Source organism: Pelobates fuscus, chromosome 1 (genome assembly GCF_036172605.1).
Source record: "Pelobates fuscus isolate aPelFus1 chromosome 1, aPelFus1.pri, whole genome shotgun sequence".
Lineage (NCBI taxonomy): Eukaryota > Metazoa > Chordata > Amphibia > Anura > Pelobatidae > Pelobates > Pelobates fuscus.
The window spans coordinates 280696236-280709563 of record NC_086317.1 but is presented as its reverse complement, the minus strand read 5'-3'; the positions used below and the strand labels follow the sequence as shown (position 1 = coordinate 280709563).

Sequence of the window (13328 nt, the reverse complement as noted above, 5' to 3'; positions counted from 1 at the left end):
TCCTTAATATGTCAAGGTAGTTGGACTGAAACATTGATTACATGCACGTCTGCTTAAAATAAATCAGCACTTTTGTTTATTTTGAAGCCTATGAGTGCTTTTCTTTACGTTGGAGTAATAGTTTTTAATTTTAAGTTCTCTTTTCTAACTCTGTATCTGCACACTATGCTGGCGCGACGCATTATGGGGCTGGTAAATATTTTTTTCCAGGGCTGCTTTTAATTCCCAGTCCGGCCCTGTCCAGTGATAATCCTATGCCTGGGGTCCAGTTTAGGGCTTGTGTAATATTAATTCTCTTTCCAGCACTGCTCTCTCTCGTGTGGTTTAGCGATACTGGGGCTGGAGTGATGTCATAACCTGGCATCACTGCAAAGTGCACATGGGAGCAGTGCTGGAAGATCATTAAGATTACAGCTCCTTCATCGCCTCCATCTCCCCCTACACACTGTACCATCCAGGTAAGCAGGTGCCTCCTCTGCCTTAGCCTACAGCTAGCTGCCCCCAGGGGCGATTAATTGGACAGCTCTTGCCTCTGGTGTGAGTAAGCACACCACTGGTTGAGAAACAAGGCCTTTGACTACACTAAACCAGAGGAGTCACAGAGATTGGCCTCGCCTCTGTCCCCACTACTCAATACACATATGGTGCTGGGTAGACTTCACAGTGTAGGGTCATTGAGAGTCATGGAGTGAGGTGGAAAATATCTATAACATATATATACAGGTATGTGACCAACAAATAGACACATTTCTACACTCCATTGGCAATATTATGGTGGGTATTAAAATAACAGGGGTTAGTGGGTGTAACTTTAAAGGAACACTATAGTTTCATGAATACAAATATGTATTTCTGACACGATCGGTCTAAATAGCTATTTAGCCACCCGTTCCCCCCTTATGTTCAGTTAACATAAGGGGGGGGCCGGGTGGCTAAATAGCTTTGGCTGACATCAAACTTTATTATCTCAACCAATCCAATGTTTTCCATAGAAAATGCTGCACTATGCCAATCAGCATCTCCTCATAGAGATACATTGAATCAATGCATGTATGGGGAAAGTTCGGCGCCTCCATGCAGAGCGTGGAGACATTAAATGTCAGTGGTGCACACTGCAGCACTGACAAAGAAAGCACCTCTAATGGCCGTCTGAGTGACAGTCACTGGAGGTTTACCTATGCAGTGTCTTTCTGGTGACCATAGTGTCCCTTAAGCACTCTTGTAAGATCAACATCATCTTGACATATTTCAGAGCTACTTGTATTTGACTTTTGTAGACAATTGGAATGCATATCAACTAAAAGTTTCTAGCCAGTGTAACACTTGCGAGCGATACAAATGTTACAATCTTCCTTGTTTTATTTAGACTCAATTGTGGTGATTTGGTCAGTCTAGGAATAGACAATGTAACATATAACTAATAATACATTTTAAAATGGCATAGAACTTTAGTAGGACAACCAAAATTGTAAAAAGCAATAGTATCCAACATTCTTAAGTTTACTCTAGGACAAAAACTATTTTGCATTGTTTTTCTTCTGTTTCTTAAACTGTAAATCTCTTCTTACCCAATAAGAGTACACAAACATATACTATATACACCTCTTTCAAAGGACAGGACAAAGATTAATTTGATTCAACATTTGTATGCATGCATGTATGTATGTATAAAACAATTTCATTTCAATAAATAATAAAAATGGGATACATGTAAATAAACAGTTTTATACAGTTTCTCCAGCAATATTTTGTTTACATAACTAGGGCAACTATATACAAATTAATTTGTCCTGATTTTATAAATCTAATTTGCCTAATATTTTAATTTGTTATAGCTATTATGGGTCAGACATAAGGGTGTAATTATGAATGTAATAAAAATAAAATAAAACAACAGCAGCCTTGGATCCAGCTGGACAGTATAGAATTGTCCACAGCAAGTCCAGTGTAGAAAGCTTCAATAGTGCTCCAAGCATTGTCTATATAGGGTAGGCCAGAGAGGTACTCTGACAGTTTGCAGTGCACTCCAATCAGGTGGAGAAACATTGTGACAGAACCAGTCCTTTTCTAGATTATATCTGCCCCTCATTGCATGGTGGCTGGGCTCCCCATGTACAAAGTTTATAACTCCCAATGTGGGAAAGAATATTATAATGATTAATGTGTAATTTAAACAAATAAAAAAAAAGGGGGGGGGGGGGAGGGATGGAGAGGCATTGAGGACAACAACATGAGACTGAATCCATTCTTACCTCCAAGTCTATTACTCATTTACATTTGCAGAGTAAGAATTGTATTTGGTGGGCTCATGGGCCTTAGGTTTACTGCTTAATACAGTGGCCAAGGTTTTCTTATTTTTCAATGGGGCTTTGAGGTCATTGGGTTAATTAGGGCTGTTATATATATTTATGCTAAGAGCCTCTAAGACTAAAGATCATGGAGAGCCAAACATGAAGATTTCACAGATTACTGAACAATATAGTGATCATGGGTTATTTGGGGCACTGGAGCACTGAGCTTATCTCACACACAAAATAAATATAAAAGTGCAACGCAGGGCAAATACATACATACCTCAATCAATCTCACAATATTAATATGATCTAGTTTTTTCAAAATTGCTATTTCCTGATAAACTCTGTCCAATGGAGCCATTGGCTTTGACTGATCCCCAGATGCAGTTTTTGATCCTCTGGGGGGCGGCCGTCCTACAAAAGAAGCAGAAAAGTAAATCAAATGTGTAATATGAATTGTAATGTTAGGTGTCCTAAGTACATGACTGCCATAAAGATGAGAAACATCAAGTGATGTTTTAAGATGAATGCTATCCTACGGCAGAGAGTCAAGTTGTTATAGAAACATAGAATGTGACAGTAGATAAAAAAAAGTTCGACCCATCTAGTTTGACCAATTTTCTACATATTCTCATTAGTCACTGGCCTGATATTATGGCCTTATGCCTATCCCACACATGCTTAACCCCTTAACCCCTTAAGGACACATGACATGTCTGACATGTCATGATTCCCTTTTGTTTCAGAAGTTTGGTCCTTAAGGGGTTAAACTCCCTTACTGTGTTAACCTCTATCACTTCAGCTTCAAGGCTTTTTCATGCACCCACTACCGTCTCAGTAAAGTAATACTTCCTGATATTATTTTTAAACCTTTGCCCCTCTAATTTAAGACTATGTCCTCTTGTTGTGGTAGTTTTTCTTCTTTTAAATATACAGTGGAACCTCGGTTTACAAATTTAATGCGTTCTCTAGGACGTTTCTTATGGTAAAAAATATGTAAACCGAAACGCGGTTTGCCATAGGAATGCATTGAAAACCAATTAATCCGTTCTGGATGTAAGAAAAAAGTCAAAATGAGCTGGCATAGAAACCAACCCACAATGCAGAACACACTGTAAAAGGCATGCAAACAACAAAGCTCAGCTCCCTACCTTTCCACAGCTGGAGAAATGCACCAAAAAGTAAAAAAAAAAAGTCCCAAAACCACTGCAAAAAAATTCCAGAATGGCTCTAAAATTTGATGCAAATACCGCTCCAACACCTCCACACTCGACGCCATGTGCTCCCCACAGACTCCAGCGTGCATGGGGGCAGAGCTATAAACCTCCGAGGCGCAATGCATCCTGGGGAAACTTGCTTTGTATTGCGAAAAAAAGTTGTAAACCAAGGCATTATTTTCAATGTCCAATCAGAGAATAACTTTTTAAAAAAGGAAGCCCTACCTTTAATAAACCTAAAGGAAATAGTATATAGAATAAACATAGTTCTATTGCTTGGTAAGTCCAAGTAACTGTTGGTCCAATAAACAATCAACATTAAATAAACTGGATAGTAAGTATATACAGTTACTATCAAGTCAATATCAGGTAATGTAATAAAGTCCTCAATTGGGAACTCATTAAGAAACCCAATAAATCGAGAGGGGGTTAATAAATGAGGATTATTTAATACTCCAAAATATGATTTTTTCAATGGATATTTATTTGTAAACCGAGGTACCCCTGTAGTCTCCTTTACTGTGTTGATTCCCTTTATGTATTTAAATGTTTCTATCATATCCCCCCTGTCTCGTCTTTCCTCCAAGCTATACATGTTAGGTTCCTTTAGCCTTTCCTTGTAAGTTTTATCCTGCAATCCATGAACCAGTTTAGTAGCCCTTCTTTGAACTCTCTCTAAGGTATCAATATCCTTCTGAAGATAGGGTCTCCAGTACTGTGTACAGTACTCCAAGTGAGGTCTCACCAGTGTTCTGGACAATGGCATGAGCACTTCCCTCTTTCTACTGCTAATACCTCTCCCTATACAACCAAGCATTCTGCTAGCATTTCCTGCTGCTCTATTACATTGTCTGCCTACCTTTAAGTCATCAGAAATAATCACCCCTAAATCCCTTTCCTCAGATGTTGAGGTTAGGACTCTATCAAATATTCTGTACTCTGCCCTTGGGTTTTTACACTCAAGGTGCATTATCTTGCAGTTGTCCACATTAAATGTCAGTTGCCACAACTCTGACCATTTTTCTGGTTTACCTGAATCATTTGCCATTTGGCTTATCTCTCCTGGAACATCAACCCTGTTACATATCTTAGTATCATCAGCAAAAAGACACACCTTACCATGAAGACCTACTGCAATATCACTAATAAAAATATTAAAGAGAATGGGTCCAAATACAGATGCCTGAGGTACCCCACTGGTAACAAGCCCATGATTTTAATATACTCCATTGACTACAACCCTCTGTTGCCTGTCATTCAGTCACTGCCTTACCCATTCAACAATATTGAAATCCAAGATTCAGACATCGAAGGCTACCTTTCAACAGCTGATAGCAGAACACAACATCTTAATCATACAGAATGAACATTATGTCATGTCAGGTTCAAACAATGATAGAGATGCCAGCATCTGAGTGCAACAGCAAACCAACTTCAGTCATTATTAAAAATAAATACAATAAAAACTATTTAAAAACTTTAGATGGCAAATAAAACAATGAAATGTGGACAACAGAATGGATGTAAAAAAAATAACAACATGCCCTAAGAATTTACTTACTTATAACTCCCCAAATCAGCTGATGACCATCAGCAATCAAACCAAGCCGACCTTGGAAGTGACATCACTTCCGGTATCGGTCTATAAAACACATACAAAAACCAAAACTTCAATAATGATAATAATGCGGGTGCACATGCGCGGGTACACTCGCAAGTACATGTATAAAATGTTCTTCCTTAGTTGTGTATTATTGAAATTTTGGTTTCTCTTTAAGTTTCATCTGCTACTGCAACTATATGGGAGCTTACATGGGTATTTTGGGCACTTATATGATATTACAGACCAATACGGGAAAGTGATGGTCACTTCCAGGGTCGGCTTGGTTTGATTGCGGATGGCCATCAGCTGATTTGGGGAGTTATAAGTAGACACAGGTAAGCAGGGATACAAGCACCCTTGAAAAAGGCAGCCAGTTGGTGCCGAAATGTTGGGAGTATTGGTGGCTCGTGTTTGTCATAGTATGCTTGTGGAAGTTTGGTAATTACTATTGTTTTCTATTTTGCCTATTTTTGTTGCTTACATTTTGCTTTATATGTATACATTTTTTAGTTAATAAAAGATTTATTTATTTTGTAGTGGTGGTTACAGTGTGCATTCTCTATTCTTGTAATTCATAGTTGTTCGGGCACTTGAGGGAGTGCCTGAGAGAACTTGCACCTAGTATTCTATCCTATTTATGTTGTCTCTCCATGCGCTGTTGTTGTAACAGACTATAAAACCTAACATAGCTATTAACATTCTGTTACAGTGTGTCAGCTTAATGGAAACATTTGTTTTCTGTATTCTCTTTGAAATTTAGGTGCTTGTAGAAATTTTTCAAAATGTGCAATCTTACTGGCATTACTTATAAGAATGTAAAATGTATTTTTTCCAATTTCAAAATTAAAAAATGTATTATTAATCCAGAAAGACCACAGCTATATTTTTTTTCCCGTTAAAAATTAGAATTTTGATTATTTATTCAGTAAGGGCCAAAACTATTTTGAGAAGCGACACGTTTGTGACCAAGGCCTTTTTGGCACTTTTGCCATGCATTCAATCTATCTCAAATTTTACCCATACATATTACCGTATATATCCCTTTTAAAAGGGATAATTAGGGCTTTCTTTTGATACCCCATATGTATACATAAAATATAAAAAAATATTGATTCACTAATTAGTCCTGATTGCTAAAATGCTTAATATGTCTATGATGTCAATTACTTTCTAGAAGTTATTAAACAACTATTGTTTAATGACATTAAGATTAACATTTTTACAATAGTCACATAATCCAAAACGGCTATACAAAAGTATATATGATTGAAGAAAGTACATCAGTCATTTTATCGCAAAATATTACATTTTTGTATTTTTTACCCCCTTTGCAATTCCACCTACTGTAAACACCTTATATTTGTATTCTGCTACTGTTCTCGTGTACAATACCGCGCACACATGCATTTTACCCAAATCGTAGAGGTACATTAAACTAGTAAATGTATTTATACAAGATAAGAATTTATTTTCATCTAAAAATTAGTATTGGACATTGATGAAGCAGTGAGAGTTTGTGGGCAGGATAGTAACTGGTTTGAGATGAATTGTGTGGCAGCATAATTTTTCATTTTAACTTTTGATTCTACTAAATAAAAAATATTTGCTGTCCCTTACATAATTAAATACGACCAATGAAAGCCAAACATGAACTAAAATCTACAAATACTGCAATACATCTATCAATGGCCAAATTCCATAACCTGGGATCAATTTATCAACGTCTCTCCTGTTATTCTGTACAGTGTAATAAAAAATGTTAAAATCAATGAATATATGCTTCTCTTTCATGTGTCCAGCACAGAGAGGATTGTCTCTTACTAATGAATTATTTTTCATGTTCCTTTGTAACTTGTTTGATATAAATCTAAACTGAGTGGTATATATATGGTGAACAACTTATGACTAATGTAATTTCTATTTCAACAAATGATGTAACTGCGTTATATTCGTATACTGCACATAGAAAATGTAAAATAAGTTATAATACATACGTGGAAAGCCATATTGTTTCAATAACCTCTTTTTTGAAAGAACCTTCATTGCCTACAAAAAAAAAACCAAAGAACAAAGCAAAGAAATATATAAGAAACAAATTAAGCAAGTTTAGTATTTCAATTTAGTTTTCCTTATACTGAGCTATTCAAATAATAGTTATAAAACCTCCCATCTCTCAGTAGTTATTAGTTAAATCTCTGAAAAAAAAAAAAAAAAAAACACAGGCACACAGTTGCTCACACCACAAGGATCAAATAATGTTGGATTACAATATTTTAACTTTGGAGGTCAAAAGAGAGAGTAAGAAAAAAAAAAAAAAAAAGGAATTACAATATTTAGCATTGTTTGTACATTCCACGATTAGCAGTACGAAATGCAGTGTAAAATGTACTTAAAGCAAATGTTATCTATTCTGTTTTTATCTATTCTGTTTTAGCTACCCATGACAGAATTTTACAAATCTTATATAACATTACAGAAATTTTCACTGGAGGAAGGACTCAGTATGATTCAATGTAAGAAACTCAGGGCAATTTAAGCCTATAGCCACAGCATGAAAGGAAAGTTAGTCTTAAGTAGATGTCCATTCTTCCCAGGCACAGCCTGTTCATATTGTTGGTGGCTAGATTTACTGTCTAGATTCATCACAAATGTAACTGTGGCCCTGCAAATAACTAAGTCATCGTATACAGTTCGGTTAAGAAATATTTGGATGCCGACAAAAGTTTTGTTATTTTGACTGTTTACCAAAATAAATTTAAGTTATAGTTAAATAAAAAAACATTGGGCTTAAAGTGCAATCTCTCAGTTTTAATTTGAGTGTATCCACATCCAAATTACAGGAAGTGTTTAGGAATTACACCTCTTTAATATGTAGCCATCTTTATTTTTAAGGGAACAAAAGCAATTGGACAATTGATTTAAACGTGGTTTCATGGACAGGGGTGGACTATTCTTTTGTTATTAGTTAATTAAGTAGGTAAAAGATTTGGAGATGAATCCAGGTGTTGCCTTTGCATTTAGAAGTAGTTGCTGTGAACCCACAACATGCTGTCAAAGAAGCTCTTAATGAATGTGAAACAGGCAATACAAAGGCTGCAAAAGAGAAACCCATCAGAGATATAGGTACATTTGGAGTGGCCAAAACAACAGTTTGGCACATTCTGAGAGAAAAAACAAACAAAAAAACACACTGGTTAGCACTGCAACACAAAAAGGCCTGGAATGAAAACAACAGTGGTGGGTGATCATTGGATATGTTCCGTGGTGAAGATAAACCGTTTCACTACATCCAGCCAAGTGAAAAACACTCTCCAGGAGCTAGGCATATCATTATCCAAAAACACAAACTGCTGTGTGCTCAAAGGCGTTTATATTCTAATCAAGAGCAAACATGTAATATAATAGCAGCTACCTCACACATATAGGAACTGACAACCCCTATAAAAAAAAAAGATTCCAAAAAAGGTACAAGCTAGATGATAAAATATACGTTTCACCACTAGTTGTAATTGTGGAGCGCTTGGAAAATGTAACACTTACCCCTAAGGGTTAACAACTTGTCTGAGCTTTATAGGGGCTCCTGGTTTATAGATAGATGTGCATTGAAGGGTGGCTACTGAATTCATGGTACTGTTTCTGGGTAAGAGCCTCGTGTGCGGTCGGTCAAACTAAGACCTCCAAGCAACTCCTGAACCCCTGAACTGATCTGGGTGATTTTTGATATGTTGGTCATCCAGATCAGGGCTATCAGGGGATATGACATTTATAGAGATGTTATGTATTTTGGGGTGCTTTTGAAGTTTTAGGGAAAAATTAGTTTTTCTGCTTGGAGATAATTGAGTTATTAAAGTATCTGACTGAATTATCACCCGGAGTGTTATACTTTGTAACCCTATTGTGATTGGTGTATAACTTTGTGTTGGAGTCCTTGTGGGTACAGTAAATGAGTAAGAGGAAAATTACAGCTAAACACAAACACCGCAGAAATGTAAAAACAGCCCTGGTCCCCAAACGGTAGGGAAATTGAAAAGCGGTCTAGTCACTAAGGGGTTAATAATTTTCCATACTCCTTCTAGAGTTGGGTTGAATGTAACTGCTAGAGGGATTCTTGTTTTGTTTTCCTTTTCTTTGTATTGCATGAGCCTTTCCTGTGGTGTTTTTAGGGCAGATTGTTTATTTATTTTTTAGATATTGTCCTTTCCTTGTAGCCCTTTTGCCTAAATGACTGACAGTATACTCAGGTGCTGAACCCTGTCTTTTGTGTCAGAGCAAATGCGGTGATATCGGATAGCCTGGCTGTAGATGATACCTTGTTTGGTGTGATGGGGATGGAAGCCGGAATTGTGGAGGTAGCTGTACCTGTCTGTGGGTTTTCTATATACAGATAAATGAAGAATGCCATTGGTGACAGTTATTGTGCAGTCTAAGAAACTCACAGTGCGATTTAAAAAGTTAATTTTAAGGTTTATTGGCGGGTGGAATCATTTGAATGATTTATGAAAGTCTATAAGGCTTTCTTCTCCTTCTGTCCATATTATGAAAATATCATCAATGTAACGATAATATGTATATGGTTTGTGCAGCTGTGAACATAAAAATCTGTTTTCTAGGTCAGCAATGAAAAGATTAGCGTATTGGGGTGACATTTTTGTGTCCATCGCTGTCCCTGTCATTTGTAGGTAGTTGTGGTTATTAAAACTGAAATAGTTGTGAGTGAGTATGAATTATATAAGCTGGGCAATTATTGCGCTATCATATTTGTGTGTTGGTTTCTGGAATGAGAGAAATTAAATGCAGGCCTCAATACCATCCTTACTATATAAGGATTCAACATTCATTGTTACTAGTATAGTGTTTTCTGGTAGGTCATTTATCTAGTTAAGTTTATTGAGGAAGTCTGTAGTGTCCTGTATAAAGCTCTCAATCTTAATAATTAGAGGCTTAAGAATGTTTTCTATTAGGCCAGATATTTGTTCCGTGACTGTTCCCATACATGTTATAATGGGCCATCCGGGGTTTCCTGGCTTGTGGATTTTGGGTAGAATGTAGAAGGCTCCCATTTGAGGATGGGAAGGCATCAGATTTTCTAATTCTGTTGTATGTGTTTAGGAAATGATTTGATACGTTTTGCGAGTTTAGCTGTATATTCCTCAGTGGGCTCCATGTCCAGTTTTTTGTAATAGTTTACATCAGACAACTGTCTGTTCCCTTCTGTAATGTAGTCCTGGGTGTTCATGATAACTATGATAAATTCACCTTCATTGGATCAATTTATATACATACATATATGCAGCTATATACTTGCATGCCCTGCTCTGCTGTTTTATTGGTTTTTCTCTCTTTTTTTTTTTTTTTTGCTTATTGACTCTCCTCTGTTATTTACTTTTTCTATTCTCAGCCAACCTACACCTTTCACTTTCAGGCACATCTTTTGCTATTTATGACACCCCATTCGCCCTCCTTCCAATTCTCTAACATCAGTTGTTTTAAGTGTTAAACTCTTTCAGATTGATCAGTATTGCTTCAGACCGGAGGAAGAGAGGAAACTCTACAAAGCTTGTATTTGAAATATTATGTTAGTCCAATTAAAATATATATATATTTTTTAAAAAGGTATCACTGCATACTGCAATACTCTGGTAATTTGGCATCTTGTCAACTGGACTAATATGGCTAATCCAACAGAATAGTAAAATCTTACTTGTATTAAAGTCTGCAGCTGCTGGCTCTGCCCCTGTCAGCTGACATCATCAGAAGTGGCGGTCTGAGCCAATCACAATGCTTCCGCATAGGATTGGCTGAGACTATCAAGAGGCAGATCAGGGGCAGAGCAGCACAAGTCAAACACAGTCCTGGCTAATTAACATCTCCTCATAGAGATGAATTTAATCAATGCATCTCTGTGAGTAAAAGTTCAGTGTCTGCATGCAGAGGGGGGAGACATTGAATGGCAGTGCTGCTTACTCTGCAGCACTGCCCAAGGAAGCAGCATTAGAAGCCATCTAGTCAGTGGCCAGTGGAGTTGTCACTAGGCTGTAATGTAAACACTGCACTTTCTCTGAAAAGAATGTGTATACAGCAAAAAAGTCTGAAGGGAATGATTCTACTCACCCGATCAAATGCAATAAGCTGTAGTTGTTATGGTGACTATAGGGTCCCTTTAACTGACAAATTATGCAAGCATGCTTACTTCTTAAAGGGATACTATTAGCTTTGAAACAACTTAAGGGAGCAGTTTTTGTGTACAAACTATGCTCCTGCAGTCTTCCTGCTCAACTATCTTCCATTTACGAGTTATAGCACTTTTGTTTATGTCCAAGCAGCCATAGCCATGCACTTCCTTGCTGTGACATACACAGCTTGCATGGAAATCAGATGCTCAATTACAGAGTTTTTATCTTCTGCTCTGTAATCTGAACTTTAATCACATACATGAGAGACTCTTTCAGGCTTTAACATGCCAGCAACAAAGCATGAGAAAAAACAAACGTTCTCAATAAAACAGACTGTTCAAGAAAGGAAGTTTAAACATTAGCTATCTCTTTACAGGAAATGTTAAGGACGGCCAGTGCCAGTCCAGCCAGATATCACATATATACACAGAGACACACCACATACACAGCTGGCAGCTGCAAAAAGCTATATAGCATATTTTAACACACCTTCACGTTTCCCAACCAACTGGAAGCACATGCTATGAATGTTTACATTTTTGGTGAGAACGTGAACCAGTCCCAGCATGACATTAGACATGCACAGGCCGTGTGAGTTGATAGTATTTTAATGTGTGTTACAGGCGGTTCTCGAGGACAATGAGCAAAGCGACTCTGGAGCCGAGGTGGGGATAATTCCAGTAGTGCCAGTTCAGAAGAGCATTAACTGTTTTGGAAAATTGAGCTATATATGGTTTTGATATTTTCTATTGCAAACACTACTTTTGCTTATCTACTTTGCACCCAGGAGCAAGGATTTTACTGCTCAAAATTTTAAATTGAGAGCTTCTAATAAGCTCTCTCTATGCGACTTGCCATTTGTCTAATATCTATAGCCACTACAAGATTGGGTTTCTGTCCCTTTTGTTTTTTGGAACATTACCCCCATTATACCCTGAGGATCATAATTGTAATTGTAAAAGAGTACCACACCTTCTATTGCACTGCACAATTCTACTCTTATTCTTCTTCAGGAGTACAAGTACATCAAGATTTATACTGGGACTTTAATGAACTGTTCCATTTTTATCTGTCACAAGGATACTTATTATATACGGTCTTAGGTGCAACTTCATTTATATTTGTTCTGTTTGTCATATTCAGATTGAAGGATTCCTGATCTCTCGGTTGTGTGCTACCTATATTCAGATTGAAGGATTCCCGATCTATAGGTTGTCTGCTACCTGACTCTTAATCCTCTCTCTTAGCGCTTTTCCATTGCTCTCTCTCTATATATTTTTTTCTGTATAAACAGATCTATGCCCCCCTCCTATTTGCCTACCTTTGGTATGGGAAGGGAGCATCAATCCTCAAAATCCCACCTTACGTGGGTGCAGACTTCTGCCTCAGTTTCCAGTATGGAGCTTTCCCAGTGAGGTAGAGCATTGACATGGAAACCAATGGCAACGTTTTGTATGACTAGAAAGTTCCGGATCATGAGGCAGAGTCTACTGTAATGTCTTCTGGTGCACTCTAGTGAAGCTGGGTACATCAGTTGATCTCTCCAACTGGTCCATTTGGGTCCAGTAGCCTCATGTGCCATGCAAAGGCACCCTCGGTGCCATATAAAGCCAAGCATGGCACATGTGCCATAGAATACTGACCCCTGTAGAGGTTTTGAATAGATCCAACACTTTGACTACTACCCAAGATACCTGTCCACAAAAAACACCAATAAAGATCTGCTTAACTCTGAGTGGAGTCTTAACATTCTGGTCTGCACAATTTGCATTTGTACATATTACATTATAATGGAGGAACATGTAGCATAGCTAATAACATGTACATAATTAAATCAGGAAAAGTGGAACAGCACAAATTTATTAGAATATGGTTAGATCAAGGCAAATCTTGAAATACAAAATACACATGTAATAATTATAAAAGAAAACAAGTTACCTGCGCTCTCTCCTTAAAGGGACACTATAGTCACCAAAAACAACTTTAGCTTAATGAAGCAGTTTTGGTGTATAGAACATGCCCCTGCAGCCTCACTGCTCAA

The 13328-nt window shown here is 37.3% G+C and overlaps 1 protein-coding gene across 2 annotated transcripts in view; it reads right to left on the bottom strand.

Moving 5' to 3' along the window:
- CAMKK1 (calcium/calmodulin dependent protein kinase kinase 1) overlaps positions 1–13328 on the bottom strand; it is a 454400-nt gene that overhangs the window by 177732 nt on the left and 263340 nt on the right. For both annotated transcript variants that reach the window (XM_063457438.1, XM_063457439.1), the window contains exons 5-6: positions 7109–7160; positions 2575–2708 (exon numbers count right to left, since the gene is read on the bottom strand). In XM_063457438.1, the coding sequence (XP_063313508.1) occupies positions 2575–2708; positions 7109–7160 (186 nt within the window). The remainder of the gene's footprint in view (positions 1–2574; positions 2709–7108; positions 7161–13328) is intronic.